The 19,916-nt window shown below is 48.9% G+C and overlaps 1 protein-coding gene across 1 annotated transcript in view; it reads right to left on the minus strand.

Moving 5' to 3' along the window:
• The window catches only part of LOC144328514 (uncharacterized), a 36,799-nt gene extending 16,883 nt beyond the window's left edge, over positions 1-19,916 (minus strand). The window contains exons 1-5 of the mRNA XM_077932317.1: positions 19,606-19,916; positions 10,626-10,717; positions 9,569-9,665; positions 7,019-7,266; positions 5,039-5,199 (exon numbers count right to left, since the gene is read on the minus strand). Coding sequence (XP_077788443.1) covers positions 5,039-5,199; positions 7,019-7,266; positions 9,569-9,665; positions 10,626-10,717; positions 19,606-19,704 — 697 coding nt within the window. The 5' untranslated portion in view covers positions 19,705-19,916. The remainder of the gene's footprint in view (positions 1-5,038; positions 5,200-7,018; positions 7,267-9,568; positions 9,666-10,625; positions 10,718-19,605) is intronic.

Genomic DNA, 19,916 nt, shown 5'->3' on the forward strand with positions numbered 1-19,916 from the left:
CGTTTCACCTTTGAAGGACAGCCTCCATACCGGACACTCGACCTTGGACTGGACTCGGACCTCGCCGCATGGTTGACCCTCGGGACCAGCACAGCTTAACTCAAGAGATTCAAATGAATCTACCAACTAGCTTCCTGCAATATACAGGGGGGTGCACTCTGCTACCAGCTCACTAGCATGAGTGAGGAAGGATATTATCTAATCAATATACAGTGGTGCCTCGCAAGACGAAATTAATTCGTTCCGCAAGTCTCTTCGTCTTGCGGTTTTTTCGTCTTGCGATGCACGGTTTCCCATAGGAATGCATTGAAAATCAATTAATGCGTTCCTAGGGAAACCGCCTTCAGACCAGGTCCGGGGACAGTCTGTCCCCCGACCTCTTCTGAAGGCTGGGGGGGGGGGACAAGGGCTTTTCTTCCCACTGCCAGCCTTCAGAAGGCTGTTCTGAAGGCTGGCGGTGGGAAGAAAAGCCCTTCTTCCCACCTCCCACCCCGCAAGCTCCGGGGACAGGAGGGCTTTGCTGCCGACCGCCAGCATTTTAAAAGCCCCTGCTGTCCCGGGGCGATTTTAAAATGCTGGCGGGCGGGAGCGAAGTCTCCGCTGCCCCGAGGAGATTTTAAAATGCTGGGGGTCGGCAGCGAACGCTTCGCTCCCGCCCGCCAGCATTTTAAGATCGCCCGGGGCAGTGGAGAAGTCTCCGCTGTCCCGGGAAGGCAGGCGGGGGGAGCAAAGACTTTTGCCCCCGCCTGCCTTCAGAAGAGGTCCAGGACCTCGTTCCGATGCCCGGCGGCGGGGTGAGAGGTTCCCGCCCCCCCGCCCCGCTTCGGAGCAGCGTTCCGAAGCGGGGCGCCTGGGGCAGGTGTTCCCGCCCCCCCGCCCCGGGGCAGCGTTCCGAAGCGGGGCGGCTGGGGCAGGTGTTCCCTCCCCCCCGCCCGGCTTCGGAGCACCGGGAGAAGCGATCTCCCCGCAGCCCCTTGCTTCAAAAGAGGTCCGGGGGCAGCGGGAAGTGCTTCCCGCTGTCCCCGGACCTCTTTTGAAGCAAGGGGCGGTGGGGAGAAGCAATCTCCCCGCAGCCCCTTGCTTCAAAAGAGGTCCGGGGGCAGCGGGGAAGAAGCGCTGCGCTTCCCGCTGCCCCCGGACCTCTTTTGAAGCAAGGGGCTGCGGGGAGATCGCTTTCCCCCGCAAACCCTTGCTTCAAAAGAGGTCCGGGGGCAGCGCGAAGCGCTTCCCGCTGTCCCCGGACCTCTTTTGAAGCAAGGGGCGGTGGGGAGAAGCGATCTCCCCGCAGCCCCTTGCTTCAAAAGAGGTCCGCGGGCAGCGGGAAGCGCTTCCCGCTGTCCCCGGACCTGGGGCTGCGGGGAGAAGATGGCTTCTCCCCGCCGCCCCTTGCTTCAAAAGAGAAGACCCGCTGTCCCCTGGGCAAGCTTCGTTTTGCGAAGCAAGCCCATAGGGAAATTCGTCTTGCGAGGCAACTCGAAAACGAAAAAACCTTTCGTTTTGCGAGTTTTTCGTCTCGCGAGGCGTTCATCTTGCGGGGTACCACTGTATCCTCTCCTACTAGCCACAACATTCCCACACTATCCAAGAGGGGTCACAACTGGCGGACCAACTGGAGCTGGAAACAGGCATGCCGCCGGTTCTCGGTGTGAGGACGTAACAGCAGTTCCAGAGGGAACTCCCCTGGGTTTCCATTTGCTTGCCCTGCCCAGTGGCCAAGGGTATCAGTTCCCCACCACCGCAATTCACTTCCCTGCTCGCACGTTTCGCACTAGTGGAGTTGTCAGGTTGGCTCCGCTGTCCCACCTCCATCCAGCAGAGGGCAGCATGTATAGTTTAGTTCAATGGTGGCCAAGCTTGGCCCTCCAGCTGTTTTGGGACTACAATTCCCATCATCCCTGACCACTGGTCCTGTTAGCTAGGGATGATGGGAGTTGTAGTCCCAAAACAGCTGGAGGGCCAAGTTTGGCCATCACTGTTTTAGTTAGTACACAAGCTCAGCACCACTTGTTTTTTCAACAAGCCTGTCGTTTTAGACGCCGTACACTAGGGGTCACGCAAAACATTCATTTTGATCTACACGCACACACACATTTCACTTCGGAAGTACAATTAGGAAAGTGATAGTTATTTTGTTGGCAATCTGAAATTGATAGTCTAGGGCTGCCAAACATCTGGGATTTCCCGGACATAGCCAGGATTTGGCTGTTGGAAACAATATCCGTGCGGAAATTGCTTTAAAGCTCAGGAAAATCTGGATGTATGGCAACCCGTGTCGGAAGTGTTGATTTTTTGGGGGCAGATTTCCTTTAAAACAGCTCAAAAACTTCATATATATTTTTTTTTAGATTTTGCAAAAAAAACAAAACTCAAGAACTTTGCCAAAAAAAGCTTTGTGTCTGGATTTTCAGTTTTTGAAATATGGCAACCCTAGGATTCACACTTTGGCTTCCGAATGTTCCAGGTTCTATCTCTGGCATTTAGGGAAGTTTTTAATGTTTGATGTTTTGTTGTGTTTTTAATATTCTGTTCGGAGCCGCCCAGAGTGGCTGGGTATAAATAATAAATTATTATTACAGTGGAACCTCGGGTTACGGCAGGGATACTTTCCGGAGGCCCCACCGCAACCTGAAAACGGCACAACCCAAAGCATCGCATCTGTGCACACGCATGCGATTTAGTCCTTCTGCGCAGGCGCGAACCCGGAAGTAACCCGTTCCGGTACTTCCAGGTTTGCACCGGTCTGAAGCCGAGGGTGACATAAGCCAGAGGCAATGTAACCCGAGGCTCCACTGTATATTAGTATAGTATAGTATAGTATAGTATAGTATAGTATAGTATAGTATAGTATAGTATAGTAAAGTCATACCTTGTGCTGCGTTTGCTTCAGGTTGAGAATTTTCAGGTTGCATCCTGCGGCGACCCAGAAGTACTGGAAAGGGTTACTTCTGGGATTCGCTGCTCACGCATGTGCAGATGCTCAAAATGATGTCACGCGCATGCGCAGAAGCGGCGAATCGCAACCCACGACCCACGCAGATGCGGGTTGCGTTCTGCTCATGTTGCGAATGGGGCTCCAGAACGGATCCCGTTCACAACAAGAGGTACCACTGTATAGTATAGTATAGTAGAAGCCTCCTGCCTAAAACTCTAGAGAATTGCTGCCAGTCAGTGTAGACCAGGGGTAGGCAACCTAAGGCCCAGGGGCCAGATCCGGCCCAATAGCCTTCTCAATCTGGCCCACAGACTATCTGGGAATCAGGATGTTTTTACATGAGTAGAATGTGTATTTTTATTTAAAATGCATCTCTGGGTTATTGTGGGACACAGGAATTCGTTCATTCCCCCCCCCCCTTCAAAATATAATCCGGCCCCCCACAAGGTCTGAGGGACGGTGGACTGGCCCCCTGCTTTAAAAGATTGCTGACCCCTGGTATAGACAAAACTAGGGGTGGGGAGAAAATTGGTTTGATTCCCATCAGTGTCTCCTCTCCCAGAAGTCAAAAAGAGCATTAAGGATAGGGTTAGTTTAATGCTCCATTTAGAGGGAAGTGAGGGGGGAGGCTCATACACCAGAGAAGGTAGCCCATCTAGGAGGAGAAAATCTCTGACCCCAAACCTCTGCTGCCTTGTGGGGTATCTTCAGGGAGGTAAAGGCTTAGGAGTAAAAGGTAAAGGGAACCCTGACCATTAGGTCCAGTCGTGACCGACTCTGGGGTTGCGGCGCTCATCTCTCTTTACTGGCTGAGGGAGCCAGTGTACAGCTTCCGGGTCATGTGGCCAGCATGACTAAGCCGCTTCTGGCGAACCAGAGCAGCGCACAGAAACCTTCCTGCCGGAACGGTACCTATTTATCTACTTGCACTTTGACGTGCTTTCGAACTGCTAGGTTGGCAGGAGCAGGGACCGAGCAACAGGAGCTCACCCGGTCGCGGGGATCCGAACCACCGATGATCTGATCGGCAAGTCCTAGGCTCTGTGGTTTAACCCAGAGCGCCACCCACGTCCCTAAGGCTCAGGAGTAAACCCTACACAAATCTGGAGTGGAATCCCTAAGGTGGTTGGGTGGCGGCTTGTACACCTCCTTCTGGCAACTTCTGCAGCCCAGCTGGTGCCAAACACCTTTTCTCTGCCTTCCTTTGGACCACAAGATGACAACCATATCTTTTCCAGATGACTCCGCACCCCTGGATTTACCACCACCTTTCGCTTTGCATCCCTGAGAATCAGGGCTGGTCTGCACTTCCTCCCAGGTAAGCCCACCCAGAAGGAAGAGGAAGCTACACCTGGAAATGGACAACAGGAAAAAGGAGGTGAGGCAAGGAAGGTGAAGGATGGGGAGAGAGACATGGGCAGCAGCACAGACGAGGAGTTAAGAGACAAGAGAAAATGGAATAGCCCATAAACTGTCATACGGCAGACGGCGTGTCACACGGCTCAGTATTTAGAAAACTTTTCTACGTTACTATCAGTTAAGCCGGTTTTTAGCATCACATCGACTGACCTATTGCACCATCAGTAGAAACTGTTAGGAGCTCAGCCTACACTCGAGTAGGACCCTGGCAGAGACACATGCCTGACTGGCATGTTCTCTCCCTCCTGGTCGATCATTCGGGAGCTTCAAAAGCTTTCTTCAGCCTGAACATCACAGCAACCAACACCGACACCTTAGGGATCCACAGAGTTTGCGCATCGTGTGAAACAGACCTCAGCAACTCAGCATTTTGGCTAATCTACTTTATTTACATATAAACACACACGGAGCACTGCAACATGGCTCCCTCTCTCTCTAGCATCAGACAGCAAAGAGAAAAAGAACAAAGGACAATTGTCCCACCTCACGGAACACAGTAACACAAATATCCTGTCTCCGTCACTTCCCACTCTGTGGGTCAAAATATACACCGTCATGTGAAAGACAACGATCCCATGACTGCAATCATGGAGCAGTAATTCTAACAGAAACATCATGCGGGTCCTTTAAAAACGGGGGGGGGGGGAGCAAATTTTGAGACTGTGCAGATGAGCCCGTTGGACTTACCAATCTCCGCCGCGTGGCTGATCAAAGCGTGGACCACGGCTGCCTGCCTCTGCAGCTGCTCCTCAGCTCTGCCATCCAGCTGGCTGCAAACCTCGTTGGGGAAGAGGGTGGGGGCGAAGATGACCGCAAGGTTGGCCAAGTCCATTTTGTTCTGGGCGCATCTGGGATTGCGAGGGAGGAGACAAGAGATTGGCAAGGGAGAAAGGGAGTCTCCTCAACCAGGAATTTGGGGGTGGTACCTCTGTCCTGTACCTACTAGCCTTGAGGACTAGTAACTTGCGCTAAAGCTGGAATTCTCCGTGCCGGGTTATATTTTGATCTTTCATTAGCATGTGTGTCGGTGTTACATGTAGCCTTGCTGGTATGTGGACAGAGGTAAAGGTAAAGGGACCCCTGATCATTAGGTCCAGTCGTGGCCGACTCTGGGGTTGCGGCGCTCATCTCGCTTTACTGGCCGAGGGAGCCAGCGTACAGCTTCCGGGTCATGTGGCCAGCATGACTAAGCCGCTTCTGGTGAACCAGAGCAGTGCATGGAAACGCCGTTTACCTTCCCGCCGGAGTGGTATCTATTTATCTACTTGCACTTTGACGTGATTTCGAACTGCTAGGTTGGCAGGAGCAGGGACCGAGCAACGGGAGCTCACCCCATCGCGGGGATTCGAACTGCCGACCTTCTGATTGGCAAGTCCTAGGCTCTGTGGGTTAACCCACAGCGCCACCTGTGTCCCAAGGTATAGTATGAGATTTTCTCATTTTTATGGTTTACCACACATTGTAATTGGAGTGCTATTTTGTATCATGCAGCTTTTCGGACTGATGAAGTGTGTAGCGAAAACTGTAATATATCTGGAGAACAGGTTCTCCTTTTGCCCACTTGCGTTATTCTCACCAGGGTGGTGGCTTTGATTTGCCTTCCCGTGACTGATCCATGCACACGGCTTTGTGTATCCAGCTCAAGACCCATTGAAGAACATCTCATCCAGTTCAATCTTTGAAAAACAGCTTTGAAAAACCTTTCCATGTTCTCCAGTGTGCTACCCTTGCTGTTGAGGCGGCACGGGGTTGCAGTTCTGTGATTGGACTTAACGCTGCTTGTTGAATGGTTCATTTATCCAGTCTGTATAACGTTTACTGCACATGTAACTTGTTAAGATATAGTTGTACATTTATCCATGTTTACAGTATCTCCAAGCTTTGTCTCGCACATGGCACCTTAGTATGTTTGTTGTTTAAATGGTTATAAGTCTATCTCTATTCTAGCTATTATTCTAGTAAATTTGGTTTTATACTTATAAGCCATTTTGTGGTGGTGTTGTTTTGTTGCAAACATAGCTGTCAACTTACAGATTTGAAAATAAGGGACCAGCAGCCTCGAAAATAAGGGATCAGCAGCCAAAATAAGGGATTTTCAGAGCACAGGTATGTTCAACTTCTGAGCCCCTCCGAGCCAAAGGCAGAAAGCCCAGCCAGCAGCCAAATGAAGCCTCAAGCCTCAAGGAAAACCACTGTCACCTCTCTGCTGGGAAGCGCTGAGCAAAGGCGAGTCCCCAGGCAACGCGGCCGATTTGATCAGCACAAGGCATGCAAGCTCTACCTCCCAGTCATTCTTAGACTTCTTATTGGGTGAGCAACGCAGAAAAGCAACACAGTTGGAGCCTCCCTCCTCCCTGGCCGGCAGGGAGGGAGGGAGAGGAGCTGCTTCCTTTGAAACCCGGGAAATTTAAGGGACATCATCAATAAGGGACAGCAACGGGACATGGTGCTGGGATAAGGGACTGTCCCGCCAAATAAGGGACGCTTGATAGCTATGGTTGCAAAAGGTATGCATCAAAGTGCGCTGAAATCTCAGGAACCAGAACAACGGGAAGCAGGATAAGGGTACAGCTTGGAGTGGCTAGGTGGTCTGGTTGTCGGCTGAGAACGAGGACAAACCCTGGGCAGGAATTACGGGCACAAACTGGTCCTTCCCCATTGACCCACCTGGAAGCCACGTCCTGCAGGAACCTGAAGAAATAGCGGAGGAGATCGGTGCTTCTTTGGGGCAGCAGGGAGGTGAGCAGGAGAGTCAGGGGGTCGCCGTCCTCTTGCTGCTGGACCTGGCACAAAGGCCCCTGGATGCCAGCTGGGATCAGGGGCTCAGGGAGGTCCCTCAGGAACTGCTTCACCAAAGTGGCCACGTCGCACGGGAGAGCCATCGCCAAGCAGCGCTCGCCAGCTTCCAGCCGGGCCTGGAAAGGATGCAAAATGTGAAGAAGGGAAGGAGGCGAACCTTCAGGGAAGCAGCTTCCTTGGTCTACTTTCCCAGCTCTGAGTTATCAGCAAGAGGATCTGGAAGACCCAACAGTTCGTATCTGGTGGTGCAATGGTCTGGGGTCAAAAGGGGTCAAAGGCCCTGTTATGTACTGAGTTGAATAGGATCCAAAATGCAGCAGTCTGATTGGTCCTAGAACAATAGGATCCAAAATGCAGCAATCTGATTGGTCCTAGAACAATAGGATCCAAAATGCAGAAGTCTGATTGGTCCTAGAACAATAGGATTCAGAATGCAGCAGTTTGATTGGTCCTAGAACAATGCAGCAGTATGATTGGTCCGCAGGAGCCACCCAATCCAGCTCCAGGTGGAAGTGAATCCACAACCTGATTGGCTTACAGGAGAATCCCAGAATTAGCCAATCATGTGCAGCCCATTGTGTAAATAATGTATATAAAGCAGATACTGTGGGGGAACTTCCATTCCTCCTCACCACTATAAGCTGAATAAAGAGCATGAAATCCACTCTCGACTCCGAGCACATTTCACTGATGACGAAGGTGGGATCCCGCTGAGCTGGTCCTATTGTTCTAGGACCAATCAGACTGCTGCATTTTGGATCCTATTCAACTCAGTACATAACAGGCCCACTCTTATTTCTGCAGCTGGGTCCCCCTCTCCAGCGTCCAACAACCACCTAGTCAGCAGGAAAGCGGAGCTTTTAGCTGCATTTAGGAACCCTGAAAATACAATGTGCTTCAGTTTCAAGGGAGCAGCGTGCAAGTTCTGTTATGTATAATGTTGCAAACCACCCTGAGATCTACGGATGAAGGGTGGTATACAAATTTAATAAATAATAATAAAAATAACTTCATGGAAAGCACATCTTAAGTCGCTCCCAAAGACAATATGTGAGCACTCCAAATTATTTGCCCGCGCCAACCCCTGCTAAAAGTCCTTTTTCAAATTGCCTATTAGCCAAGAGTTTGCATTTCTTTAGGAAATGCCTCTCCTAATCCAGCTGCCGACCAGCTTTGCCGAGCGACCCAGAGTTTTAAAAGGAGGAGGAAAGTCAACTAAAAACGCCCTCCCTGTAGGTAGTCTTTCCACTCCCTTTGCTCCTAGAAACCTGGTCCCTCTGTTGGTGGGTTTGTGGAGAGAGTAGCAACTAACGGACCTGGCTTACTCATGTTCAAATGGTTCTACTCTGAGCAGAACTAGCGTTGCATGCAACACAGTAAAAGGAAATCGTTACTTCCTTTTACTGACATTGGCCCCCAAACCTATCTGACCTTGCACTCCCCACCTCACCCCAAAATGGTTTGTTAAGAACCGCATAATAGATCCTATCCACTCCATCTAAGATTATTTTAAACTCTCCCCTTTTCCTCCCACGTAGGAGAGCGAGCAAGTTCGTAAGAGCAAAAAAATAAAACGAAAATGTTTTACTGGCAAGGCGATTTCTCAAGTTCCCCTCTCCTTGAGCAAATCTCTCCTGATAGGGATGTCAAAACATCTGCAGCTCACTGTCGTCAGGAGAGGCCTGGCAAGACTGGCATTCTGGAGGTGCCAGGAGCTGGGAACATGATGAAAGGTAAATTTGGGGGGGACACACAACCTCTAGCTCAGGGGTCAGCAAACTTTTTCAGCAGGGGGCTGGCCCACTGTCCCTCAGACCTTGTGGGGGGCCGGACTATATTTTGAAAGGTGGGGGGAAAGAACGAATTCCTATGCTCCACAAATACCTCATGTTACGTTTGCTTCATGTTACGTTCTTTCAGGTTCTGTCCCGCGGCGACCCGGAAGTACCGGAAAGGGTTACTTCTGGGTTTCACCGCTCGCGCATGCGCACGAGCGCCAAATCGCGCTGCGCATCTGCGCAGATACGGCACTTCAGGCTGCGCTCTTTTCATGTTGCGAACGGGCCTCCGGAACGGATCCCGTTCGCAACCCGAGGTACCACTGTAACCCAGAGGTGCATTTTAAATAAAAGGCCACATTCTACTCATGTAAAAACACCAGGCAGGCCCCACGAACAACCCATAGATGCATTTGAAAGCAAGGACACATTCTACTGGGGAAGCCCAGCCAGACGGGCGGGGTATAAATAAATTATTATTATTATTATTATTATTATTATTATTATTATTATTATTACTCATGTAAAAACACGCTGATTCCCGGACCATCTGCGGGCTGGATTTAGAAGGCGATTGGGCCGGGCCTTAGGTTGCCTACCCATGTTCTATCTCCCGCACATCTCCAGCTCTGCGTTTTACCTTCAAGGCTTTGATACGAGTCACGGATCCACATTTCCGGAAGAGCCCTTCCACATGGAGATGGGGTCGGAGCAGCTCGCAGGCGTCCACAAGGAACCTTGGGTGGAAACGAAAAGAGGCCGCAATGAAGCAACATGGAATCTTTGGAGATGGGCATGACTGCTTATGGAATGAGAGGGAGTCAACAGATAAAGGTGGGGGCTGAAATTCTGTTACAGGTTTGGGGCGAGGTCAGTCTGGATGATGTCCGTGGGTCCCTGTGATCCTGTACCTGTGAGGTTAGACTGTGCAAGAGGAAACCTTGTGAACCAGCCAAACCAAACCCTTAGCAAGCCAGTTAAAGGTAAAGGTGTAAAGGGACCCCTGACCATTAGGTCCAGTTGTGGACAATTCTGGGGTTGCGGCGCTCATCTCGCTTTATTGGCCGAGGGAGCCGGCGTACAGCTTCCGGGTCATGTGGCCAGCAGGACTAAGCCGCTTCTGGCGAACCAGAGCAGCGCACGGAAACGCTGTTTACCTTCCCGCCGGAGCGGTACCTATTTATCTACTTGCACTTTGACGTGTTTTCGAACTGCTAGGTTGGCAGGAGCAGGGACTGAGCAACGGAAGCTCACCCCGTCGAGCAGATTCGAACCGCCGACCTTCTGATTGGCAAGTCCTAGGCTCTGTGGTTTAACCCACAGCACCACCCACGTCCCTTTTGAGGTGCTTAGTTTTTCCCAAAGCCTATCTCAAGGTCACCCAGCAGCTGAATGTGGAGGAGCGGGGAAGCGAACCCGGTTCACCAGATTATCGCTCTTAACCACTACACCACACTGGCTCCTGTGTTGGTAACACCAAGGTGTTAAGTTCGTCAACCAAGGTACCACTGTATGGGGAAATTACCCAGGGTTCTCTCCTCTGACATAAGGCAGGAGTGCCACATTTTCTCCATGGCATTGTGGGAAAAGATGGTGCGAGCTCCTCTTGGGCTAAGACTCACACGATTCAAACAAGGTTGTCACTCATTGCAACAGGGAGCTGGTGATCTGGGGTGTGCGTGTCGCACGTTACTCACTGTGGCACCCCTTCTACATGCTCCGAAAGGGGCAGCAAGTGCAGAGGAACACCGAACAAACCACCGGACGGAGGAGGCAGAGTGCTGTTCTCCTGAAAGAAAGCAAACATGAATCAAGCTTTTTGGGGAAAGGTTTATTCATCTGACGCATTTCAACGTCCCTCCTTCAGCCAAAGAGAAGTCTCCCCAATCGACTTACTAATACAACAGCCTTCCCGACCCTCAAGCTTCCCATCAAAAAGACGCAGCACAAAAGGAAAATGGATTTGGAGGGAGGAGGAATGAAGCAAACTCAGGCACTAGCTCTCAGCTGCACAGCTCTTAAGAAACCAGCTGACCTTGTCAAGTGTCACGTACGGATGGCGTTCCAGGAGGAAAAGCAACATTGAAATCAGTCTTCCATGCCCGTTAGCCCCTGGAGAGACACCAAAAAACTTTGGGCGGATTCTGAGAAGGATGATGTGACGCATTTTTTTAATTGGGATCCGCCATTATGGGAGGTGGATTTAGAAGAGGCAGAGGAACCAGAGACCAAATTGCAAACATGCGCTGGATTATGGAGAAAGCTAGAGAGTTCCAGAAAGACATCTACTTCTGCTTCATTGACTATGCAAAAGCCTTTGACTGTGTCGACCACAGCAAACTATGGCAAGTTCTTAAAGAAATGGGAGTGCCTGATCACCTCATCTGTCTCCTGAGAAATCTCTATGTGGGACAAGAAGCTACAGTTAGAACTGGACATGGAACAACTGATTGGTTCAAAATTGGGAAAGGAGTACGACAAGGCTGTATTTTGTCTCCCTGCTTATTTAACTTATATGCAGAATACATCATGCGAAAGGCTGGGCTGGATGAATCCCAAGCTGGAATTAAGATTGCCGGAAGAAATATCAACAACCTCAGATATGCAGATGACACAACCTTGATGGCAGAAAGTGAGGAGGAATTAAAGAACCTTTTAATGAGGGTGAAAGAGGAGAGTGCAAAATATGGTCTGAAGCTCAACATCAAAAAAACGAAGATCATGGACACTGGTCCCATCACCTCCTGGCAAATAGAAGGGGAAGAAATGGAGGCAGTGACAGATTTTACTTTCTTGGGCTCCATGATCACTGCAGATGGTGACAGCAGCCACGGAATTAAAAGACGCCTGCTTCTTGGGAGAAGGGCAATGACAGGCCTAGACAGCATGTTGAGAAGTAGAGACGTCACCTTGCCAACAAAGGTCCGTATAGTTAAAGCCATGGTTTTCCCAGTAGTGATGTATGGAAGTGAGAGCTGGACCATAAAGAAGGCTGATCGCCGAAGAATTGATGCTTTTGAATTATGGTGCTGGAGAAGACTCTTGAGAGTCCCATGGACTGCAAGAAGATCAAACGCATCCATTCTTAAGGAAATCAGCCCTGAGTGCTCACTGGAAGGACAGATCGTGAAGCTGAGGCTCCAGTACTTTGGCCACCTCATGAGAAGAGAAGACTCCCTGGAGAAGACACTGATGCTGGGAAAGATGGAGGACACAAGGAGAAGGGGGCGACAGAGGACGAGATGGTTGGATAGTGTTTTCGAGGTTACCAGCTTGAGTTTGACCAAACTGCGGGAAGTAGTGGAGGACAGAGGTGCCTGGCGTGCTCTGGTCCATGGGGTCACGAAGAGTCGGACACGACTAAACGACTAAACAACAACAACAACAACAACAACAACAACAACAACAATAATTATGGGAGGAGGACGTGTTGCAGAGAGTCTTGGGGGAGGTGAGCTCTTAATTTGTTATTGTATCTGTACTTCAAGTCTGATTTGGCAAATCTCTCCTGGAAAGAGTTAAAGCCATGGTTTTCCCAGTAGTGATGTATGGAAGTGAGAGCTGGACCATAAAGAAGGCTGATCACCTTGATGCAACCTGTCTGAGAAAATTAATGAGCAAACACCCAGATTTTATTTCATCGGAACTGAGTGAAGATGGCGTCTGCCACCAGAGAAGGACTTTTGGATTGATTCGGCATAAATACCAGCGTGTGAGGACATTCTGCAAACAACAGATTTACCAGCTGCAAAAAAAAAAAAAAAGGAGAGTCATACAAATTTCACACAGAAGCGCATTATTGTTTATTTCAACTCGCCTGTGGAAACAGCTCAGAGGCCACGAAAGAAGGAAGGATAACAACAGGAAGATTTAAAGAAGGAACTATTGGAAACTCAAGGCAGTAGAAAGATAAGATGATTAGAGCCCCACTGAACTTGAAGCATGGGAAGCCCCAACAAAAAATTATAATTTGGCAGAATATTTGGACTATATGATATGTATTTGTATAATTTGGAATACTTAATGTGATTTGATTGGATTGTTAAAATGGAAAATTTAATAAAAATTAATTTTTTTAAAAAAGAAATCAGTCTTCCATGCCAAACACATGGTGGGTGGAGGGTGGGAAATGTGCCTCTGAGCTTGTGCAGAGAGCATCATTTCCTCACCACTGAGTAAGTACAACTATTCCACTACAGATCTGAAGTCATCTGGAAAGGGCTTCCCAGGTGGAGAGGGCACAGGACAGACCTTTCCATTTTAGAAATACGCTGGGGGTTGGCCAAAGTGAGTCGGGTTCTAAATCTTCCCTCAGGAAAGCAGAGTTCCTGGGCTCTGGAAAGACAAAAACAGCACCAGCTCCTCGACAAAAAGTTAAGACAGGTTTTCTCTGCTGTCAGATGTATCCAAAACTGTAGGCACCGTGCACCACATTGAGGCGTTCCCAAAGTAAAGGAAGGATTGAACTCTGATTAATAAGAATACACACAGAGGCTTGAAGCAGCAAGACTCTGGGAAGGGTGTGTATAATAGTCTCTCTGAGTGTGCCTCCAGCCCCTGGCCCAGGTCGTTTTATTCACAAAAGAACTTTTTACAGAGTGTCCGTAAGAACCAATCAGATTTCTTCTCAGCATTTCAACAAACCCACGTGGGGACAAAGTCAAACTACCAAAACTAATTAAGCACGCATATTTCTGGGGTAAACAAAGAACAGAACTACAAAAGGAGTACATTTGGCAACCCCTGAGGTCCTAAACAAGCAATATACATGATATGAAGGATGGCCAGGAAGGCAGTGATCATTATCACCTTCAGGTGAGATCTGTTTCCTGGCCCTAAGATTAACATATCGGAAAAGCTACATCAAAGAAACTGCCCACTGTCTTTGATGACCCAGGATGCCTGCCTGGCGAAGACTGGCAGTGTACATGACTGGTCAAGAAAGCGAAATGGAACAGGGATGCAGAGGTGTGGATTGATCAAGAATCATATCAAAATAGTTTAAACCCAGTCAACGCAATGCTTTCATTGCTGACACAGATGGCTTACTCTATATTTGTTATAATTCCTCATAGCAATCCCACCTACCCTGGCAAAATGCATGCATTTACAGCACATCCCTTCCACCACAGCCCAAGATCCTGGGAACTGCAGCTTACCGCCTCGCAGAGCTACAGTTCCCAGCACCCTCAAACTACAACTCCCAGGATTCTTTTTTTGCAGAGTGGAGACGTGCTTTAAATGCATAGTGTGTGTAGTCGGCAGTCTCGGCCTCTGATCTGCAGTGGACGTGCTCTGAATTCCTGGAGATAGAACTGTCAGCAGATGCATCAAGGAAAAGCCGTTCGCTACTGAGCTAAGCAAAAGTCTTAGAGAGACAGCCGTTTCCTTATTTCACATGCTATATTTAAGGGGTAGGAAATCAAACGCGCTTCCCCCTTGGAGACAACACATAGCAACCTGCCCACAAAAAGGAAAACACTTCCTTCCTTTCCCCACTTCTGCCTCGCTCTCCAAATTGGTGGTGGGTTCAAGGAGGGCAGTTCCCTGCTCCCCTGTCCAGCCACGTTTTGGGGTTTCAGTTTACTCCGAGACTCGACCACAAAGGGTGTGTGAATTTGTAGACAACAACACACATACACACACACACCCCGGGGTACAAAAAAACTTGCTGCTTGCAACTCCCAAAAAGGGATAGTCTGGTTTTGTTCCAATAACCTGCTGGCAAAATCCATTTCGCTAGAATTTAATTTTTAAGGCCCAACCCTACCGAAAGTAGGCGTAGCCAAGTTGGCTGTACGTTGCTTCCAGGAACAGAGCTGGCATGACTCTGAGGGCGTGTGCACTTTCCTGGAAATTCACTTCCGTCTGGGTTCACACTGGGGGTGTGGGGGGGGGGGACAGGGGCGGGACATGTCTTTTTCTGTCTCCCAATGAGTTCAAGGTGGCATCCGTGGTTTTCTTCCTGCTTCCCATTTTATCCTCACAACGACCCTGCGAGGCAGAGCAGGCTGTAAGAGATCTCTCACAGCCTGTCCAGCAGGGATTTGAACCCTGGTCTCCCAGGTCGTAGAACCACTATTCCGCACTGGCAGAGGTTTCCGCACAGTGGCTAGAGAGGAATTGGGACCGGCTTCTGGGCTCTGACTGGCGTGAAGCTGGTCTGAGAAGCGACGCATCGAACCGAAGTATTATCTAATAAGCTACAAGATGCAGATGTGTTTGGGGTTGTGGTTGTCGTCATCATCACAGTTACGTACTGAGTTGAATAGGATCGAAATGCAGCAGTCTGATTGGTCCTAGAACAATAGGATCCAAAATGCAGCAGTTTGATTGGTCCTAGAACAATAGGATCCAAAATGCAGCAGTCTGATTGGTCCTAGAACAATAGGATTCAGAATGCAACAGTCTGATTAGTCCTAGAACAATGCAGCAGTATGACTGGTCCACAGGAGCCACCCATTCCAGCTCCAGGTGGAAGTGAATCCGCAACCTGATTGGCCTACAGGAGAATCCAGGAATCACCCAATCACATGCAGCCCATTGTGTAAATAATGTATATAAAGCAGATATTTTGGGGAAACTTTCATTCCTCACTACTATGAGCTGAATGAAGAGCATGAAATCCACACTCGACTCCGAGTATATTTCAAACACCATCTAAACTTATCGATTGCTTTTTTATGTTGTAGAGACACAGATTAAAAACTCAGCAATGGAAACTTGGAGAGTGCAGACTAACTGGCAGTGTGAATTCGACCTCAATACCAGATCCTGAGGAGCAGCAGTGGGAGAATGCTATATTATTTATTTACTCTTTATTTATTACATTTATAACCACTTTTTATCTTACAAGGATCTCAGGCCCTCACTTCACAACAACCCTATGAGGTAGGTTAGCTTAAGAGATGGCAACTGACTCCAAGGTCACCCAATGAGCTTCACACCTGAGTGGGGATTCGGACCCTGGTCTCCCAGGTCCTAGTCCGGCACTCGAACCATTGCACCACACTATTGCACTCATCAGTGAGAGATTTTACTTTCTTGAGCTCCATGATCACTGCACATGGTGACAGCAGCTGCAAAATTAAAAGACGCCTGCTTCTTGGGAGAAAAGCAATGACAAACCTAGACAGCATCTTAAAAAGCAGAGACATCACCTTGCCAACAAAGGTCCATATAGTTAAAGCTATGGTTTTCCCAGTAGTGATGTATGGGAGTGAGAGCTGGACCATAAAGAAGGCTGATCGCCGAAGAATGGATGCTTTTGAATTATGGTGCTGGAGGAGTCTCTTGAGAGTCCCATGGACTGCAAGGAGATCAGACCTATCCATTCTTAGAGAAATCAGCCCTGAGTGCTCCCTGGAAGGACAGATCCTGAAGCTGAGGCTCCAATACTTTGGCCACCTCATGAGAAGAGAAGACTCCCTGGAAAAGACCCTGATGTTGGGAAAGATGGAGGGCGCAAGGAGAAGGGGACGACAGAGGACAAGATGGTTGGATAGTGTTCTCGAAGCTACAAACATGAGTCTGATCAAACTGCGGGAGGCATTGGAAGACAGGAGTGCCTGGCGTGCTCTGGTCCATGGGGTCAAGAAGAGGCGGACACAACTAAACAACAACAATTGCACTCATAGGCTGCTTTGGGGCTTTCCAGGTGCATCTGGCTGGCTACTCTGAGATGCTGGACTCTGTAGGCCTTTGGGCTGGACCAGCAGGGTTCTCCTTAGAAGTCAGGAAACACTCCCCGCTTGCTAGAGGACGAAGCTTGTTGCAGGAATTTATGTATAGGTTGGGGGGGAGGGGTGCCCCTCCAGCAGATATCAAGCACATGCAGCCCACTACCAAAACCAGCACAATCGCTTTTGTGACTTTTGTGATTTGTCCCCACAAAACACTTGGTCACAGTTTCTTCCTATCTATTCAAAGGGCCTTTGCTGCACGATACCAAATGTAAGAATTCACTGATAAATGGATCTATGTACTGGCTCACAGGGAAAACTCCAGAAATTCATATAGATATGTGAGCTCAGCTACTCAGCGGCCCCTCTGCCTGAGTGATAATCCCTGGCATCCTGATACCTGAGTTCCAGACAGGTAGCCATTCCAGAAATAGCAAACCCAGATTAAGAAAAACGGGTGTGATTAACTTGGCTGGGAAACAGGGAATGTAAATATCTCTTTTGTTACACTTGACGGGTGTTTGGTGGAGGGCAAGGAGAACCATGGGGCAGGGTCCAGGATGCTCAGATTACGGCCACCAGACCTCCCCTTTCATGATTTAACCGTGATGTATGAGTGATGTAGTTTGGGGGGTGTAACATGGGGATTAGCAACTAATAAAAGTTTGGGTTCTCTTTTGTTCGGGGCTTCCATCTTGTTCCACTTGGTGGCAGGTGGGAGTCCTGTCGCGACAGTCTTCAATCAAGACCAAGCCTACTGGCTGCTGTTTTGCTCTGGTATTCCTGGCTGGTGTCCTTGTTTTTTGTCCAAGGGAGCCCTCAGATTTCTCCGTTAACAAGCTACTCCTCACTCTCTACTGAAGCAGAAGCTCTCTGTACATGCTCAGAGTCAGATTAGAGCGAGACCCGGAAACTAAGGCGCTCTTTCCTGCGTGGGGAGGGAGGCCACCTTTATTAGGACTTGGCAGGCTCCAAGCGAGTCCCGGCAACAAAAACGAGTTGTCCTGGGGCTTCGCTTCAGCAGAAGCGAAGCCCTGCAGCTACCTGGCATTTCTGACTCAGGCTACCGGAGAAAGCAGAGCGTTGCTCCATCATCACTGCACACGGGAGCTTGTTACACCTGTTGGATTTCGGCCTGCCATGTACCGCTGTCACACAGGATCACAGGCCTGCCCACCCCTATCCATCTAGCTCAGAATAAGTCTATGCTAACCAGCAACAGGTCTGTCAAATGGCGAATCTTTCCGAGCTCTGGGTTCGAGCAATTTCCCCCTTGAAAATCTGCTCTTGATTGCTGAGTTTGCTCCAATTCAACAATAAAGAGCAGGTTTACAGTTTCTTCGGTTTCGGGTTTAGAATGTGTTCTTCGTTGTAAATCGCTTTGGCATTGCACTGTTTTGTAAATATATGAAATCAGCATAAAATAAATGCACATTACGTTCAAGATAAAGTAGCAGCTGTACTCCAGCCTACAGGATTTCAATCTTCTTAGGGATTAAAGCCACCACTAAAAATAAGAAAAAATTCACTTAAAAGAAAGGAAGGGAACTGAAGTAATCATGTTCCCATGTTGCCTTCTCCACAACCTTGAGAGGTAGGCCTAGTCGTTCCTCCAATCCACAGTTTACTACCCACCATTCTAGCTGGCTGCAGGTCTTAACTCCTCCTCTTTGACAATCCCCAACCCGGCGCCCTCCAGATGGTTTGGACTACAACTCCCATCTGCCCCACTGCCAGGCATAGCAAGCCATTTCAATGGACCTCCAATGCCCTCGATACAGCTTTGTTCCAGTGCATTGTGGGAAAGCGTTAAAAGCTTGCTGAGAATACAGCTTCCCCTGAAAAGAATCCTGGGAACTATAGTTTGTTGAGGGCGCCGTGAGGAGTAAACTACAGTTCCCAAAGTTCTTTGTGGGAAGCTGTGTGCTTCAAATGTATGGATGTGGCCAAAGGAAGACTCAGCGGCCAATTCAATTTGCTTCTTGGATCTTTCCAGGAAAGTCCCTCACACCACCAGAACCAGAACCAAAAGTTTATGTATTTATATAAAAATAATAACACCTGCAGGTTTATTATACATATATTTTGCAGCTTTTTTGTGGACTTCTCTTTGTTAGCCATGAGATTATGGTAGTTTTTGGTGTGTGCATCTTATTACAAAAAAAACCCGAAACCTATTCAAACCCCCCCCCCCCACACACACACATACGCAAAGAATATACCCACTGCACAATTTAATCATGAGAATCTGTGATTTGCACTGCTGATAATGCTGGGGGTTAATAATAATAATAATAATAATAATAATAATAATTTATTCAAACCCCGCCCATCTGGCTGAGTTTCCCCAGCCACTCTGGGCGGCTCCCAATCAAGTGTTAAAAACAATACAGCATTAAATATAAAAAACTTATATAAATATAAAAAAACATTAAATATAAAAAACTAAAGAACGAAACAGGGCTGCCTTCAGATGTCTTTTAAAAATAGGATAGCTGCTTATTTCCTTGACATCTGATGGGAGGGCGTTCCACAGGACAGGCGCCACCACCAAGAAGGCCCTCTGCCTGGTTCCCTGTAACCTCACTTCTCGCAGGGAGGGAACCAACAGAAGGCCCTCAGTGCTGGACCTCAGTGTCCGGGCAGAACGATGGGGGTGGAGACGCTCCTTCAGGTATACTGGACCGAAACCGCTTAGGGCTTTCAAGGTCAGCACCAACACTTGGAATTGTGCTCGGAAACGTACTGGGAGCCAATGCAGATCTCTCAGGACTGCTTTTGTTTGCGTGTTCCTATGTTGTGTATTTTTGTGTTTTTATTTTGTAAACCGGCCTGTGATCCTCAGATGAAGGGCGGTATATTTTAATCACAACAACAACATTTAAGGCACACCATAAACTAGGACGAAAGGCAAACAGGGGTTGCACAAGACACAGAATATCTATTTTTAAATGCCCCACCCACTGTTAACACACAAGACCCTCGCCCCACTCACCTGGCTAGGACTGGTCTTCCAAGGTCGGACATGAATGCTGATACTTGTGAGGTACTGAACGATGGCATGGGACGGCACACCTTTCGCTGGGCTGGGCATGGTTTGTGCACAGATCGCGAAATTTCACATGTTCAGGCCTGAAGAGTCTGCAAGGCCTCTGGGGCAGGGAGGTTTGGGGGCAAAAGTGTGTGAACAGAAGCAGTTTTCTGGGTAAAGGAAAAAGGTGCGGAAGAACCCACCCAAATTAAGCCAGGCCAAATTTGCAAGAGCCACACCCAGTGGCCGGACTCCTTAGCAAAATGCTTCAACAC

The sequence above is a fragment of the Podarcis muralis genome, chromosome 7 (genome assembly GCF_964188315.1).
Source record: "Podarcis muralis chromosome 7, rPodMur119.hap1.1, whole genome shotgun sequence".
In the NCBI taxonomy this organism is placed as follows: Eukaryota; Metazoa; Chordata; class Lepidosauria; order Squamata; family Lacertidae; genus Podarcis; species Podarcis muralis.